This window comes from Acomys russatus, chromosome 3 (assembly GCF_903995435.1).
Source record: "Acomys russatus chromosome 3, mAcoRus1.1, whole genome shotgun sequence".
Taxonomy (NCBI): Eukaryota; Metazoa; Chordata; class Mammalia; order Rodentia; family Muridae; genus Acomys; species Acomys russatus.
This window is the reverse complement of record NC_067139.1, coordinates 43,602,581-43,617,839: the sequence shown is the minus strand read 5'-3', so window position 1 is coordinate 43,617,839 and position 15,259 is coordinate 43,602,581. Positions and strand designations below refer to the sequence as shown.

General features: G+C 41.3%; 1 protein-coding gene across 2 annotated transcripts in view; it reads left to right on the top strand.

Moving 5' to 3' along the window:
- The window catches only part of Cfap20dc (CFAP20 domain containing), a 261,651-nt gene that overhangs the window by 136,152 nt on the left and 110,240 nt on the right, over window positions 1-15,259 (top strand). For both annotated transcript variants that reach the window (XM_051139606.1, XM_051139599.1), the window contains exon 7: window positions 4,217-4,354. In XM_051139606.1, coding sequence (XP_050995563.1) covers window positions 4,217-4,354 — 138 coding nt within the window. The remainder of the gene's footprint in view (window positions 1-4,216; window positions 4,355-15,259) is intronic.

The following is a 15,259-nucleotide window of genomic DNA, read 5'->3' as shown; positions in this document are numbered from 1 at the left end:
TTCCTCTCCTGACTTCATTCAGCAATAGGGAAATGTAAGCCAAATAAACCCTTTCCTCCCCAACTTGCTTTATGGTCATGGTGTTTCATTACAGCAGTAATAACGATAAGTCAACCATTTTGCCAGTGGTATATGATTCTCAGAGACACAAATAATAAGAACTTATGTTTAGTTCAGTTATGCCATCTGCATCTTCTAAATGGTGAGTGAGTCCTTTGCATTTACAATTACTATGAGGAAGAGTTTGCTACTTCTGAGGTTTCCTTGATTGCTTCTCAGATTGTCTGGATTATTGTTCCTTTCTTTCTTCCTTGTTCCTTTTATGAAGCTACTGTGTTGGACATCTTAGATCTCTTCTTACCTCCTTGTTCATCCATTTATGAAATGTACTCATCCCATCCTCTCATGGCCAAGACTGTCTTTCTTCCTTCTCTGTGTATAGTCTTCCTTTAAGTGCTCTCTGTAATGCTGGCTTGGGGTTCCTCAGTTGCTTTAGCTTCTGTCTGACTGGCAATATACATACGTCTCTGCCAATTTTAAAAGATAACTTTGCTGGATATAACATCTTTGTTAACCATTATTTACTCCCAGGGCTTAACATGTATCACTGAATGCTTCTTGGGCTTTAAGAGTTGCTGACAAGAGACTTGATGTTATACTGGTGCATTTTCATTATAGTTGAGTTGGCATTTTCCTTACAACATACAATATTGTCCTTTGCATTCTATTTTTATTCCTTGACTGTTATGTGTTGTAGAATTACCTCACATTAAAGTTATAAATGCTTCGTGTATAGGTGTCTATTTCGCTCTTGGGCTTTAGGAATTTCCTGCTATCATTTCAGTGACTAAGTTAGATTTTGTGGCAGCTCCTTCTCCATGGAGTCTTAGGTTTGGTGTCTTGAATATATTTCAAAGTTCTTGGACAGTTATTTGATGCTCTTTTTTTTGTGATGTTTTGTAAATGTACCTATGGATGGATGTGTTGCTCCCTCAGCCTTGTCCTGATAGTTTTTATTCTACTTGGTCTTTTCTCATGATGATTTTCACTGTTTTTTTATTTGTTTGGTTGGCCTTTCATGTTTAGCATTTTTATTGGGTATTTTTAAAAATTTGTAATTCCATGCTGAATTTTTACTCAGGCGTTTTAAATTTTGCTCCAAATGCCTGTTTTGTCCACTTTTTACTGATTTCCTTATATAGATCCTGAATTTCCTTATTTCATTTATCTGTTCTTTAATGTCCTCTGTGTGTCACAGATTCTTTTGAAAAGTAGAACTCTGAAATCTTTGTCTGGTACTTCAGATGTCTCATTATCTTGGATTTCTGATATTTGGAAGCTGTAATTTTGAAAAGGTGTCATAGTGGCTTGCTTTCTCATGTCTGTGTGGAGAGTGTCTGTGTGTGTGTGTGTGTGTGTGTGTGTGTGTGTGTGTGTGTGTTTTACATCTATTGGTATGTATGTATCCTCCAGTTTTTAGCATTTTCTCTTTTTCACCCTGTTTGTTTTCTCCTTTGATTTTTTTATTTTAATTTATTATAATTTATTCAGATTACATCCCAATTGTTATCCTCTCACTTGTATCTTCTCCTTCCCACTTCCTCTTCTGCCCTATTCCCCTCCCCTAGACCTCTGACAGAAGGGGACTTCCTCCTCCACCATATGACCACAGCCTATCAGGTCTCACAGGGATAGCCTGCTTCCCCTTCCCCTGTATGCCCTCTGGGCCTCCCTTTCATGGGGAAGTGATCAAATTGGGGGCATCAGAGTTCATGTCAGAGGCAGTCCCTACCCCCCCCCCAACTGTGGAGAATGAGCTGTCCATTGGCTACATCTGAACAGGGGGTCTAAGTTTACTGCATGCATTGTCCTTGGTGCAACAGTCTGTGCAGGCCCTCCTGGGTCCAGATCCACCAGCCTTGATGGCCTCCTTGTAGGACTCCTGAACCCTCTGTGCCTGCATGGACCCAGGGACTTTCTGTAGATTGTTGGGGTGACCTGAAGTAGGATCGACTTGTATTCCAGACCATGGAATGTCCTCTGGGCTAGAAAACCCAGACACTGGTGTTTTGTAGTCTCCAGTTCAGTCTGATACCCAGAGCAGACTTCGGAGACTGTTCCCATGCCTGCAGGGACCCGGGGACTTTTCTGTGGATTAGTCAGGTGGCCCAAAGCCAGGCCCATTCGTACACCACACAGTATGGACCCCTCTCGCCTGGGAATCACCAGCACTGGTGTTTTGTAGTTCTCAGTTCAGTCCTTAAGTCACTATGTAGTCACTGCTATCCTGCAGTGCACCACCATCTTGGATCTCCCCCCTTCTTTGATTATATGTGCTTCTTCTGGTGAGTTGTCTTCACTTGGGTTCCTCACCATGACTTGAGGAGAAACTGACTGAAGAAATATAGGCAGTTACTTGACAGAAGCTCTGAGGTTGATTTGCAGTAGAAGACATTAGTGTTCCAAAAAACTTCAGAGATAGAGGCACAATGATTCAGAGTGAGGAAAATGTAGATTATAGGTTGGGGAATTTCATTATGGTTTTTAGTTTACAATTTCTTTTGAACTAGAGGTAATTTTAGAAAGGAAGGAGGCAGGTGGTGGTGGCACTTGGGAGTCAGCACTTGGGGAGTCAAAGACAAGCAGACTCCTGAGTTTGAGGCCAGCCTGGTCTATAGTGTGAGTTCCAGGATAGCCAAGGCTACACAGAGAAACATTGTCTCAAAAAACCAGGGAGAAAAAGTGGAAGTAGATGGGAAATGGGAGAGAGTTTAGTATGAATAAGAGGGAGACTGTATGGATTGGGACTATGAGGAAACAATAACGAAAATGTTACAAATAAACTTTAGAACAAATAAGGATGTCATGAAGGCCTGTTTGGGTGAAATACAAGCTAAAGCAAAACAACTAAATACATGAAGTATCCCTGGGAAGTGGAGACATGGGCACGCAGTTAAAGGCACTGTCTGCTTTTTCAGAAAACCAGAGTTCAGTTCCCAGCACCCACGTGGTAGTTCACAAGCATCTATACCGCCAATCCGAGAGGATCCAATACCCACTGCATGCATGTGGTGCATAAACATGCATGCAGGCAATACAACCATGCAAATAAAAGTTTTTTATGTCAATAAAAAATAAAATCAGAAGTTACTATTGTTGCAAATTAGAGACCCAAAGACATCACAGCATGACCAAAGACTAGAGAGTCTTTTTAAGCTGGTCTTGGCATGCCTGGACACCCTTAAATTCCATCTTACAGGGAGCTTTTAAAGCAAAGAAAACAGAAAAACTTCATCCCAGCTGGCTGTCGGAGGGGGGAGTAAAACAAGCAAGCCTTTTAACAGAAGCCTGCAGAAGTCACCCCTGTTAGCACCCACTCCTTGCCTGCCAGCTCCAGTCCAATCCTGCTATGCTAGGGACTGTAGCTTTCCTGAGGACTTTCAGTGGCTAGGCCTCTGAGGTGGTCTGGAAGATTCTCTCCTTTGTGTTTATTTTTGAGTGTATGTTTGCTGGGTATTCTCTTCCTCGGCGGGATCTCAGATGTCTTTCACCACCCATGTCCCCTGGTTCTTGTATGAGGGAGCTTGCATTTACTGTCCAGTGTAAGACTCAATGCGCTTGTTGGGGTCCCATGCTGTTGCCTGCCTAGGTACTGACAGGAGCAGTAGCTGCCATTTCATCATCCACTTGTGGAGAAACTCAGCTCAAGGTCCCATGCAACACTTGTGCAGCAGGCTTCCCAGCCAGCACCACTCTGCGCCTTCAGCACAGCATCCAGCTGCAGCTCCAGCCACGGGCATCCATGTTAAGTCAGCACACGTTTAATGGCCACTCCTGATGACTGTGCAGAAGATCCGGTAGCTCTCACATCAGCTGATTTTTGTTCCTCTGAGTGACCCACCTTTGTTTTCCCATGCTTTTCTGCTGTTGTTTGTGCCTTTCTAATGTCCTTTGACTCTTTCGTTCATTAGAATCATGTCTGTTTCGAGCTCTTCTCCATGGGAGAAGAGGCAGTTTCTCATCTCCTTCCCGGAGCTGCCAAGCCCATTCCACAGACATCAAGGTTAAAAGTTTGAGTTAGGTGTCCAGAGCTGCACTCTGAAGTGTTTTGCTCCACTTGGCGTCCTTATAAAGTGTGTTCAGTTGGCAGAATGGCTTATACTTAGGCATGGCTGCCCCTTCATTTCACATAGTATATGACACTCCTTTCCAACAGATGAACCCACAGATAGTATTCCGCGAAGCTGTCAACTTTCAGCAGACGTTCCTCATGTCACACAGCTGTTGAACATGACAAAGCTCCGCCAAACTGAAATAAAATTTGGAGATCATCCTCTGAGATCAGCAGAATCAGGTATGTACCGAGGCTCCTATAAGCATCATCTGTGTCCCCTTTTCCCGTGAAGGTGTCTTCCTTTAAAGATGTCCCTATGCCTCACTCTTCCACAGTACTGTCAGTGTACAAGGCCAGGGCCTGCAAGCTCAGTCCCCTGCCAGCCCAGGTGGACAACTGTGATGACGAATTTGGCATGTGACATTCGACCCATATGAACCCTTATCTGCTTCAGCACTGTGATTCGCTGGGGGAAAGGAGAAGGTAGCAAGAAATGTGGAGCAGTGCTCTTCTGTGGAGTGGTTGTCCCTCCACTAAAAGACAACTTTACTGGAGCACTACAATAAGAGGCCAGCAATGCTGTTCTCTGTGAAGGAGGAGGTGTAGGGAGTGACAGGTCTGCAGCTGACTGAAGTTCACTGTCAGTTTAAAAAGGAAGCTGCAGGTCAGTTGTAGCTAGAGTTGCCCTGCCTGAATATGTAGCATTCCTCTTTAAATAGTCACCATTTTTTTTAAATGCCCTGTGGACTTCCAGTGTTGCACCTCTGTGCCAACCTCACACCAGCTGACCAAATCAATGAAACGCCTTCATATCAAACCCAATATAAGCTCAACTCCCCCAGATGTTTGAACCCCTGAGGCATTTTAAAATTACAACATTTGGCAGCACAAAACTTTTTTTTTCCTGATGTCTACACCCTCCCCACAGAGACCCTTAGTTAATTGGCGAGTCTGTTTTGTTTTTGTCTTTTGCCTCCTCTAGTGATGGTTATGTGCAGCCAACATTGAGACCACTGGATCTCTCAGCCTGAGAAGGCTATGTGCTTCAAGTAACACAGATACAGGGAGCTAACTCAAAAGAAGCTAAAAAAATAGGCATAGTGGCATATAGATCGTAGCAGTAGATCCTGAAAATATTCTATGCATATTAATGTATTTATAATAAATTAATAAGAGACTTATGGAAGTATATCAGGACAGAAGACTGAGTAAGACCAAGGTGATGGCGAATCCTTGGCTCATTTGTCAAAGAAATGGCTTGACTGATTGAACACTCTCTTAGAATCATACTGTGGGAGGGTCTCTCCTTCTTCCGGTAAAGAGACAGTGATGTTCTAGGAAGCTGAATTTGACAGCAGGACTCCAGGTGACTTTTGAAACCAGGTGAGAGGTTGAGACAAAGGAGGGTAACTAAGATGCCTTTGCAGTGATCAGATAGAAAATGGAAGGGTCCAAAGTGACAGGGCCTGGGCCAGTATCAACAGCAGCCCTGAGAGAAACTGCAGGGGGGAGCGGCAGGATTGGTGGCTTCTCAGATAACAGAAATGGTCAAGAGTGCTCGGATAAAAACAGGAAAAAGCAGAAGCTTGTAATGAAAACTGAAAGCATGAACTCTTTATCCACCTGTATTTTCTCTGCCAATTTTGATCAGCATTATATTCCAGAAGCTGCAGTTCCCTAAAGAATCAGACCTCTTTTGTCCTTTTTTCAGCACAAAAGAAGTCTGTATGTTAGTGGGCACTATACTATTTACCCTTGATCGTATCATTCCCAAAGTCATAGAAAAACAGAATGTATAGTGAGACCCTCAGCTGCTTCACAGTTACTAGCTTTGGATAGGCCCCTTTCTTACCAATGAGGCAAAGAATGAAATATGTGCACTTTCTGTGTATATAATAAGACACAGAGAGAAACAGAAAGATTTCATGCAAGCCATGTTTGTTAAGGAGCCATGGACACACATATCAAAGCATAAAAGTAAGTTCACTGCTTTTCAGGCAGCAGCTTAATCTTAAAATCTGCCACAGAAGTACAGGAAGAGTATTTTCAATAACAGACGCTGTATCTGTACGTGATGTAGATGATAATTTCAATAACAGGAATGACTAGCCTGTGCAGCACATCAGGGGACATGATTACGAAGGGTCTCTTTCTACCCTCTGTCCTTCCAGCTGAACGCTTTACAAGCGGTCTTTAAAATAAAAAACAAGTGTATTCACAATATCATTGTCACTTTTATTTAAACCTCCAAAGATGCTTAAACTGAATAAGATTTAATAAATACTAACTACATAGGAACACTTTCATAGGCTATATTCAAGCCTAACACACAGAAGAGAATTTTTTTTTCTTTTGCAAATTCTGTAAGTAGACTCCTGGTGCATAATAATAGTCAAGTCCATGCCACAGTCCATGAGTATATTTCTTTTTCTCCTCAAATACCAATTACATCCATTTGTGATCCATTATGATTGCTTCTCTTAGGTCAGTCTCATTGCACATTCACGATAGCCAAGATGACATGAACCTGCATAGTACTGTGTGGTTCTCCTTTTTACAAATACATTCCAGTAGCTGGTTTTCATATATGTGGACTTTAAAGCTTACCAGAAACGAGTATATTAATGTTTTCTCTCTGTACAAGGTGTTTGATTTGAAAGGTACTTTTTTAATCATGGCCAAGCCACCAGATGTGTCTCTATTTGAACTATTTGTTCCTGTCCCTTTCTAGAAAGTGAACTCCCACAATGAAATTTGAATTGCATGAGAAAATGACTGTATGCTCATACAATTGGCTGTGTAGTGCTCATGTAAATTTTGATATTTTATCATAAATGCACATATTGAGAGATCACAATAAAGCCTCTAGAGAAGTAGCCACTTCCCGTGGATTTTCACATGACCAAAAAAAAAACCTTGAGATTTTTTTTTTTAACTCTCTCAGACAGTATTGTGTCGAATGCCATGTAGCTTGATCAAGAGCTTTGAATGGAATTAATAAAAGCACTGTTTCTAAGAAGGCTATGCTTCCAAAAAGCTCCACAGTTCCCCCATTCTCTCCGTCAACTCCCAGTGCACAGTAGCTAATGACTTTAGGGCTGTGGAATCTGATCATCTTACTTCCATTAATAGGACCCAGTTTAATTGAACCAGAGAATGTGGTCTGGTTATTGAAAGGGAGCATTCACCATTAATGACAAGGTCCAGTGGCCCCCTGAACACAAATCAAAAGTCGTAATTAAAAATCGGAAGGTGCCTTTCCCCATTGCCCATCTTTTCACAGCAGCTATTTTCCTGGGGTTTCACTTTCTAAATAAGAGGAAACAGGCATTCCTACCACCTACTGCAACTGCAGACTTGTGAATTAATGCACCTAAAGGCAAAAGAAAGAAGGAGGGAGGGAGAAGTGGGCAGGGAGAGGTGGGAGGGGAAGAAAAAGGAGGATGAATTAGGCAGCTCTCTTTGGCACTGGTGCAATTTGTATTAGATTTCTGTGTAGAGTTCATATTATGAAAGCAAAATTCAAACCAAAGACTAAAATCTACTGTGAAACAAAACCTAAAAGGAAAATGAATTAGTGTATGCTGTCATAGAGCCAAGTTATGGGTTTTATGTATCAGTTGAATTAATATTGTGAAAATAGCTGTATCGCCAAAAACCAGTCTAAGGATTCAATGCAAACCCTGTGAAAATTGCATGACACTTTTCTATAAATAGGAAAAATAAGTCCGGAAATTCATTATAAAAGCACAATAGACCCCAGACAACTAAAGCAATCATGAGCAAAAAACCAATGGTGGAGGTATCAATATTCCTGATTTTAGTTTATACTATGGATCCATAATAAAAACAGCATGATTCTGACACCAAAGCAGATATATATACATCAACAGAATAGAATAAAGGACCAAAGAAAACCTACACACCTACAAGCACCTGAGTTTACAGAAAGATGTTCAAAACACACAGTGGAGAAAAGACAGCCTTTTCAACAAATGGCACAGGAATGCTGGATATTCAGACGTAGATGAATGACTCTAGATCCCCGTCTCTTTTTGTACACCAATCAGTTCAAACTGATTGAAGATAGTAATATGTGAAGGGAGCCTCTAAAGACTGTTGGTGGGAAAACACTTCAAGATATAGACATATGCAAGAACTTTCTGAAAAGAGTCTCCAGTGGCTCAAGCAATAAGGCTACAGAGTTGGAGAAAAATGTTTGCTGTGTTACAGGGAACCCAACAAAGTCCAGTCAGACACAATCTACAGCCTATAGAAAGTCTTTATTCCAGCTAGCTGGTACTATATCATGTGGAGCATGTTTTTTTTACCAAAGACACTGTAATGCGGAGGTGAAGGCTCTATGTAAGCACCAGCTCAACATCTCCATCTTAAATGAGTTGTGTAAGTGTTGTCTAAAGCAATGGGCCTTGCTGTCACTTTGCAGAAAGAAACCTACAGTCTTGGCTATAGCCTGTGTTATTTGGAGATTCCCATCAGGCCCCTTTGACCAACAACTCAATTAGATGTAACCCAAACCCAATACTGAAAGTTTCATTGGGTGACAAGAGAAATAGCCAGTTGAGATTCTGTCTTCTCCATTATTTGGCAATTTCATTTAGATCGTGTGTGTGTGTGTGTGTGTGTGTGTGTGTGTGTGTGTGTGTGTGTGTATTATAATTAAATATATATTTAATAAATACTATATAATATATTTTCTTGTGTACTTTCATTATTTATTATCCCCCCCCCCAAAACAATAGGGATCCTGGGCTAGCGAGATAGCTCAACAAGAAATGTTACTTGCCACTTAGGCCTAATGACCTGAGTTCTGTCCCCTGAATTTTGCATGGTAGACGGAGAGAACTGACTCCTACAGCATGTTCTCTGACCTCCACAGGCACATCATTTATGTGCATACCTACACACACACACACACACACACACACACACACACACACACACACACACACACACACACACACCCCAGATCAGAGACAGAGAGAAACATATGTTTGAGGAGGACACTACAGGGATCTCATTTTTGGTTGTATTCCATAGCACCTAATTTAGTACTTAGCACCTTAATACTCACTACTTACCAAAAGCACAAGAAACACTTGTCAACTGAGTAATCAAATGAATGAGTAAAACAATGCTAACCAGATGACTTAAACACAGGCTATTTCCCAACAATTCCTCATGGTCGTAACCAAAGCTAACATTTAGTGACCTGTCACTGTGTTCCAAGCACTAAACCCCACACATGGCTGTCCTACTGAATTCTCACAAAGCCTTTTTGGGGCAACACCATCAAAATCACCATCTTGTAGATGAGGAAACTGAACCTGTCACAGATGAACAGTTAGCAAGTGGTGGAGCTAGCGTGTGAACAGAAGTCTGCCTGTGGAGCTGGGTCTTCACTGCTGACTCCCTTCACGATCTCTCCTCGGTATTTTGGAAACTAGTTCCTGGAAGCCTGCTGGATTTATGGGAAAATGCCGCATTTCTGTCCCATATCCGGGACCAAGTAAACTGTGGTCCTTATTCAGAATAGAAGGCCTTCTCAAAATACAACCATTTCCCTTAAAATTAGTTCTGTTTTTCCTCACTAAGCATAAGAAACAAAAACTAGGATAATTCTTGCTTTTCAATAAACCAAGACCTTGTGGGGAAAACTATGCTGCACACTGCAGAACTGGCCCAGCCTCACGCACAAACTGTGTACAGTCCTACTGCAGCTCAGCACAGAAAGATACAATCCAATTGCAGTTGTTAATATCATTTTATTGCCTTGAAAAGTGTCGTAAACTTTCTATTAATGAGATAAGACTGCATACTGGCTTTAATTATGTGTAAAAATTGGAGATAGACTGTGATCTCCCAGGGCCTGTCCTGCCTGGGGCATTTATGTGTCTTCCTTTCATCCCACTTCCATGGCTTGTAGCCTGACAGTTCTCCAGCAGTCTGAAAACAGCATTTGATTGACTACTGTGCACCAGGCCTAGGCTCTCAAATTAGCCGGTTACCCCACAGCCCACAAGTACCTTTGGAATGCCTTACCTGCCAGGCACTAAAGCCACCTCAGTGCAGCCTTCTCTCTTCTCCTCCCAGCTCCACTCCCTTTGAAACAGGACATTAAAGTCATATGTTAGCTGCTTAGTTCCTCACAGACCTCATTAATCCCCGTGACATGCATTGGATTATAATATTCATGAAGTTTTGGTACCTATCAATACAATCATCAATCATCCACTTTTGAGATAACGTGGTTTTAGCTAGAAGGCTTTGTAAAATTACATAGAAAGCACATATTGAATATGGGAAGACTCTCATACGATGTCCTCCTGACCCATGTTCACTGAGGGCAGCGTCATGTAATTGTTTTAAGGCAAGTGAATAGAAACTTGGTTTTGAGCTCTGGCTCAGACTGAGGACACAGCTTAATTTCTTCTCCTATGGACATAGAATAAGGACATTACATAGAGGAGGGCCTAGAACTACGTAGTCATCTGTTGCATCCGTCATACTGCAAGCTCACCGGATGAGGTAGTGCTCCATCTCTCTCGCTGTCTCACTCAGTGCCAACCAGGCTAAGCACCTGGTCAGTACTAAGGAATTAATGACTATGGATATATTTTGTAAACTTTAAACACTATCAAAGGTGGAAAGATATTAGCAACCTACGTGCTAGACACCAATTCCCTCCGAAACACAACGCAAGTACGTAACATGCCTAGTTTCATGTAGTCTTAACAGACAATGCTGTGATTTAAGTACGTTGTTAGCCCAGTCTTACAAAGGGAGAAGCTAAGGCATTAGAAGGTCAGATGGCTTGTCCAAAATAGTAGTGCTATGCTAGAATCAACCTTTGTTCATGTTTTGTTTTTGCTGTAGAACAACACAATATGCTAAAAATAAAAATTAATCCCAAATCTGGACCCTGGTGCCAAGTTTAATTCTGAGTGGACTGTTAGATGAAAGTGTTAGTCATGGCCCCTCAGTGGTGAGGGCTGAAATGAAGCATGTCTGTCTGGTTACGCTTTGAAAACCTTGCAAGCTTAAATGACTATAATAATTAGAGCATTGTATCTTGAGACAAAAAAAAAATGGCTGTTTATTTCTCTAAAAGACAATTAGAGAGTGCAGCCTGAGGTTTTACAACCTAACTACAAAGGCATGTCCCCCTCAGTGAAATAGCAAAATAATTAATGCTAAATCCCTGACCGCCACCAAATTCACTTTCTACAAACTCAGGAAAATGAAATGCCTTGAGCAAGATTTTAATCTAATCTTGATATCTAATCTCACTTTATGCAGATTGATGTCAACTTTTAAAGTAGCTGCTTTTAAAATCCAAAGCACATACATCTCTGCCTATAGTCTCCTTCTGTTAAGATGTTTCTTGTTGAAGAAACTCTGTCCCTTCTACTTCTTATTTTAGAAACCAAAAACCTAAATTACTTCGCCTTGTAGGATTTAATTAGGAACCTATCCAAACAAATGCATAAAATAATGCACAGTAATGGAGAATTGACTTTGACAGGTAATAAGATTCTAGGCAGTGAATTGTTAAGACAAAGAAGGATTTATAAAACTTGTATGTTCATTGTGGTATCAAGCTTAAAGATATCTTAAATAATGGAGTATTTGCACTCTTTATAGCCAGAATTATAAAAAAAAAAAAAAAAATTAGTAACAGACAAATGTAAATACAGTGTGGTGGCTTATTCTATAATAAAACCTGATAATAGGTCCTCTTCTAAAATCCATGTTATTACCTAGTGTGAAAGGGCAAGACAGTGCAAAGGTTCCTCCATCTTGTAGTCTTGCTGAGGGTATTACAGGTTTGACTAGAATTTGATCTCCTTGATGGGAATCCCATGGAAAATCACCCAACTCTGTTCTAGGAACTCAAGGTCAGGATATCCCTAGCTAACTTGCTTTAGGTTTTTCCTAAACTGCCTTTTGTGCAAACCTCCCCTTCCAGCTAACTGCTTTTCTTACCTTCTGGTCAGATTGCTTGGTTTTACAAAGCCCCCTGCAAGTGCCAAGTGAGATGCCAGGATGTGGCATCTGCCTTTAATAACCCCATGTTCTGGACGCCCATGGTCACACCTAGGACCCACCAACACTTGGTTGTGGTATTAGCTGGATGGAATAAAGACTTTTCAGTTGCCTATAGACTGTGTCCGGGTGCTCATCTCTGGTAGACTAGCATGACACTAGTTTTCTATGATTTAGGACATGACAACATCTCAGGTAGGCTGTATCTTTAATAATCACTGCACATCCATTACTGAGTAAAAGATTCCTTTAAAAACGCTGGTGCTGTGAAGAGGGAAATGAGAACAGGGGCCACTCTAAATGGGGAGTAGGGAAAGAGATAATATAACACCAAGGATATTTGAAAAAGCCATTGAGGAGCATTATTTATAAGCATACTGTAAAACACTGTGTGTGGGGGGGGTTGTGTGTGTGTGTCTAAATAAAGCTGCACAGCTTGAACTGATGGTATTCCCAATGTGAGCCATGGACTAAGAAATGCCCAGTACCAGATAATGAGAAACCTCCTTTCCAGTCATTGCTTATGGGAGAGTCCAAGAGACTCCCACAACAAGATAGTCCATTGCCATTGCCTTTGCCTGCCTCCCAGAAAGTGAAGACGCCACACTCTTCAGACACAGGATTTGGAGGAGTCAAGCTAGAACTCACTTGAAAGCTTCCTGTCTCAGTATCAGAAGGTGCCATGAAAGCTCTCAGGACACAGACGTGGTCAGTAGTCATGCCCAGCTGTACAGTCTGTGAGCCATAGTGACCAGCCTGGCCAGATAGCCCCAATAGTTAAAACACTGGCACATACTTTAGGGGTGACCAACAGCTGTCCACATAGATTTAAGGCTCACTTAATAGAAGTGAATTTGGGCCTAATCGTTCATGCCCAGCCAACTAGCAGAGAGCTATTGCTGCTATTTGCTTAAACCACTAAAATCTCCAAGTTGTATTCTAATAGTACGAATTCCTATACCAGCAGATGAGTTGAGCTCTTTTTCATGAAAGAAGTTTCTTTTGCAAGAAGTAGAGACTATTAGAGACCCACAACTGGTGACAATGCAGAGAACAAATGGCCACGAGATGCTAGCTCACACTATAAATCTGTAACACGTCCCCTACACCTAAGACTCAGGAAATATTGAGAGGCGGAAGGGCCCTGCAAGACCCACAGGACCAGGTTGCCTTGCTGTTTGTTAGACACATGTCTTCTAGACGTAATGGTGGAGCTGCACCCACCTATAAATTTTCAACACTGTGGTTGCCTAAAGAAGACCTGCTTAATAGCAACAACAATCGTCATGCCGGTGGGAATGGGGGAATTTCACAGGCCTTACCCCAGGATAAAGAGCTCTAGGCCGTGACTGCTGAGAGGGAGACCTGGCTTTCTCTGAGGAAAGCTCCCTCATGTATTATCCAGTCCCAAGTATCAGCCCTAAACACATGCCATACATCAGTAAGACCCAGTAGGTTTCATATGTGTGTGCATGTGTCCCTGTGTATGTGTGCATGTTACGTAGCATGTGTATGTGTATACGTGTGTAACAGTCATTGAAGGGATTGTGAACTTGAATGAAAGTGGGTCAGGGCCGTGGTAGGAGAGAGAGGAGGGAGGAGGCATGTAAATGAGGCAAATACAGTCCTCAGGTATAAAATTCTCAAAAAAGTATAAAGTTTTAAAAGTTGAAAGTGTAAGTGTGAATAGTTGATATGTCCATATGCTCATTTTTTATACTGTAGCTGGAGCTTCATCAATGTAATAGCTGAACTCTCCACCCCCAGTCCTTGGTTTCCTCTTACATTACATCCATGATTTTGGTGAAATTCAATCACTGTCTCCCATTTGCCGAACTAAGCATGGCAGACAGGTATATAGAATACAAACTAAATGGTCTTTTACACAAAGGAACTTAAACTGGTTAGAAGGAAACTGAATTTAGATGAAGAGTGTGAGGAGAAAACAAAACAAGGAAATTGCCCTTGCCCTTGTGAGATACTTGAAGAGAAAGATAAACTTGTGTTGGACAAATCTCAGGGCAGGGCTCCCCACACGGTGCCAGTCCGTTTCTGGACAGTTCTCAGGGCAGGGCAGAGCAGGGCTCCCCACATGGTGCCAATCCTGTGTAGGCCTGCACTGCATCCCACAGAGCCTCGCTGCTGCTTCTTCAGGGAAATGAACATTACAAGAGAATAAATCATCTAGTATGTGTTCTACTTTATCATCAAAAGTACAAATGATATCTAATAGATTTTACAACTAACCTGGAATTTGCGTTTTGTTTTTTTTTTTAATTTTTCAACTTGAGAAGCTATGGTCTACTGATTCAAATGGTTATTTGTTAAGAAAATGGGAAAACACAGATGCACATATATGTGGCTTTTTTCAATTTTTTATTAAATATTTTACATATACATTCACATTATTAAACATATATAGAATAAACTACCTACAGCAAGAAGAACCACAAAACAATAAGGAATTACATATATGTTCCGTTCATAGTGTTTTGGCTATTTGTATTTGGAAGCCTTAAAGAAAACATCTTTCCTATCTTGGTGCATCTAAAATTCTGAATATAAATCAATATCTATCATGTCTCATTATTATCAACTTAAAACATCTATCTAGACCTAAAAACATCTTAACCCCCAAACAACTAAGCTTAATTGTAAAACTAAACTATCTGGTCTTCAACTTCACCAGAGACTGAGTAAACAGGGAATGCAGGTTAGTAGCTTTCAAATGGAGAAGATGATAGAGATGGTTTGCTGCCTGAACAGTCACCCAAAACGCTCTATAACATTGAGGCATCATCTTCAGTCTTTTGCTAGTGGGAAGTTTTGCATTTAACCCAACAGGCATGAGATTGCCACAAGAGTCTTTCTGACATTCAGAGCCTCACCACTCAGACAAACCGTTAACTTTTTTATCTTAACCTTCACATCCTCCTCATAGGTTCCTCCTCCTCAAGATGTGTCATTAGAAGTATCTGAGTTTTAAATCCAGCATCCCTTCACACTCCATATGATACACCATTTTCCTTAGCAAGAGTGCATTAGATGGCGCCTCCATGTCAGGGTGCCAGAAGCGGG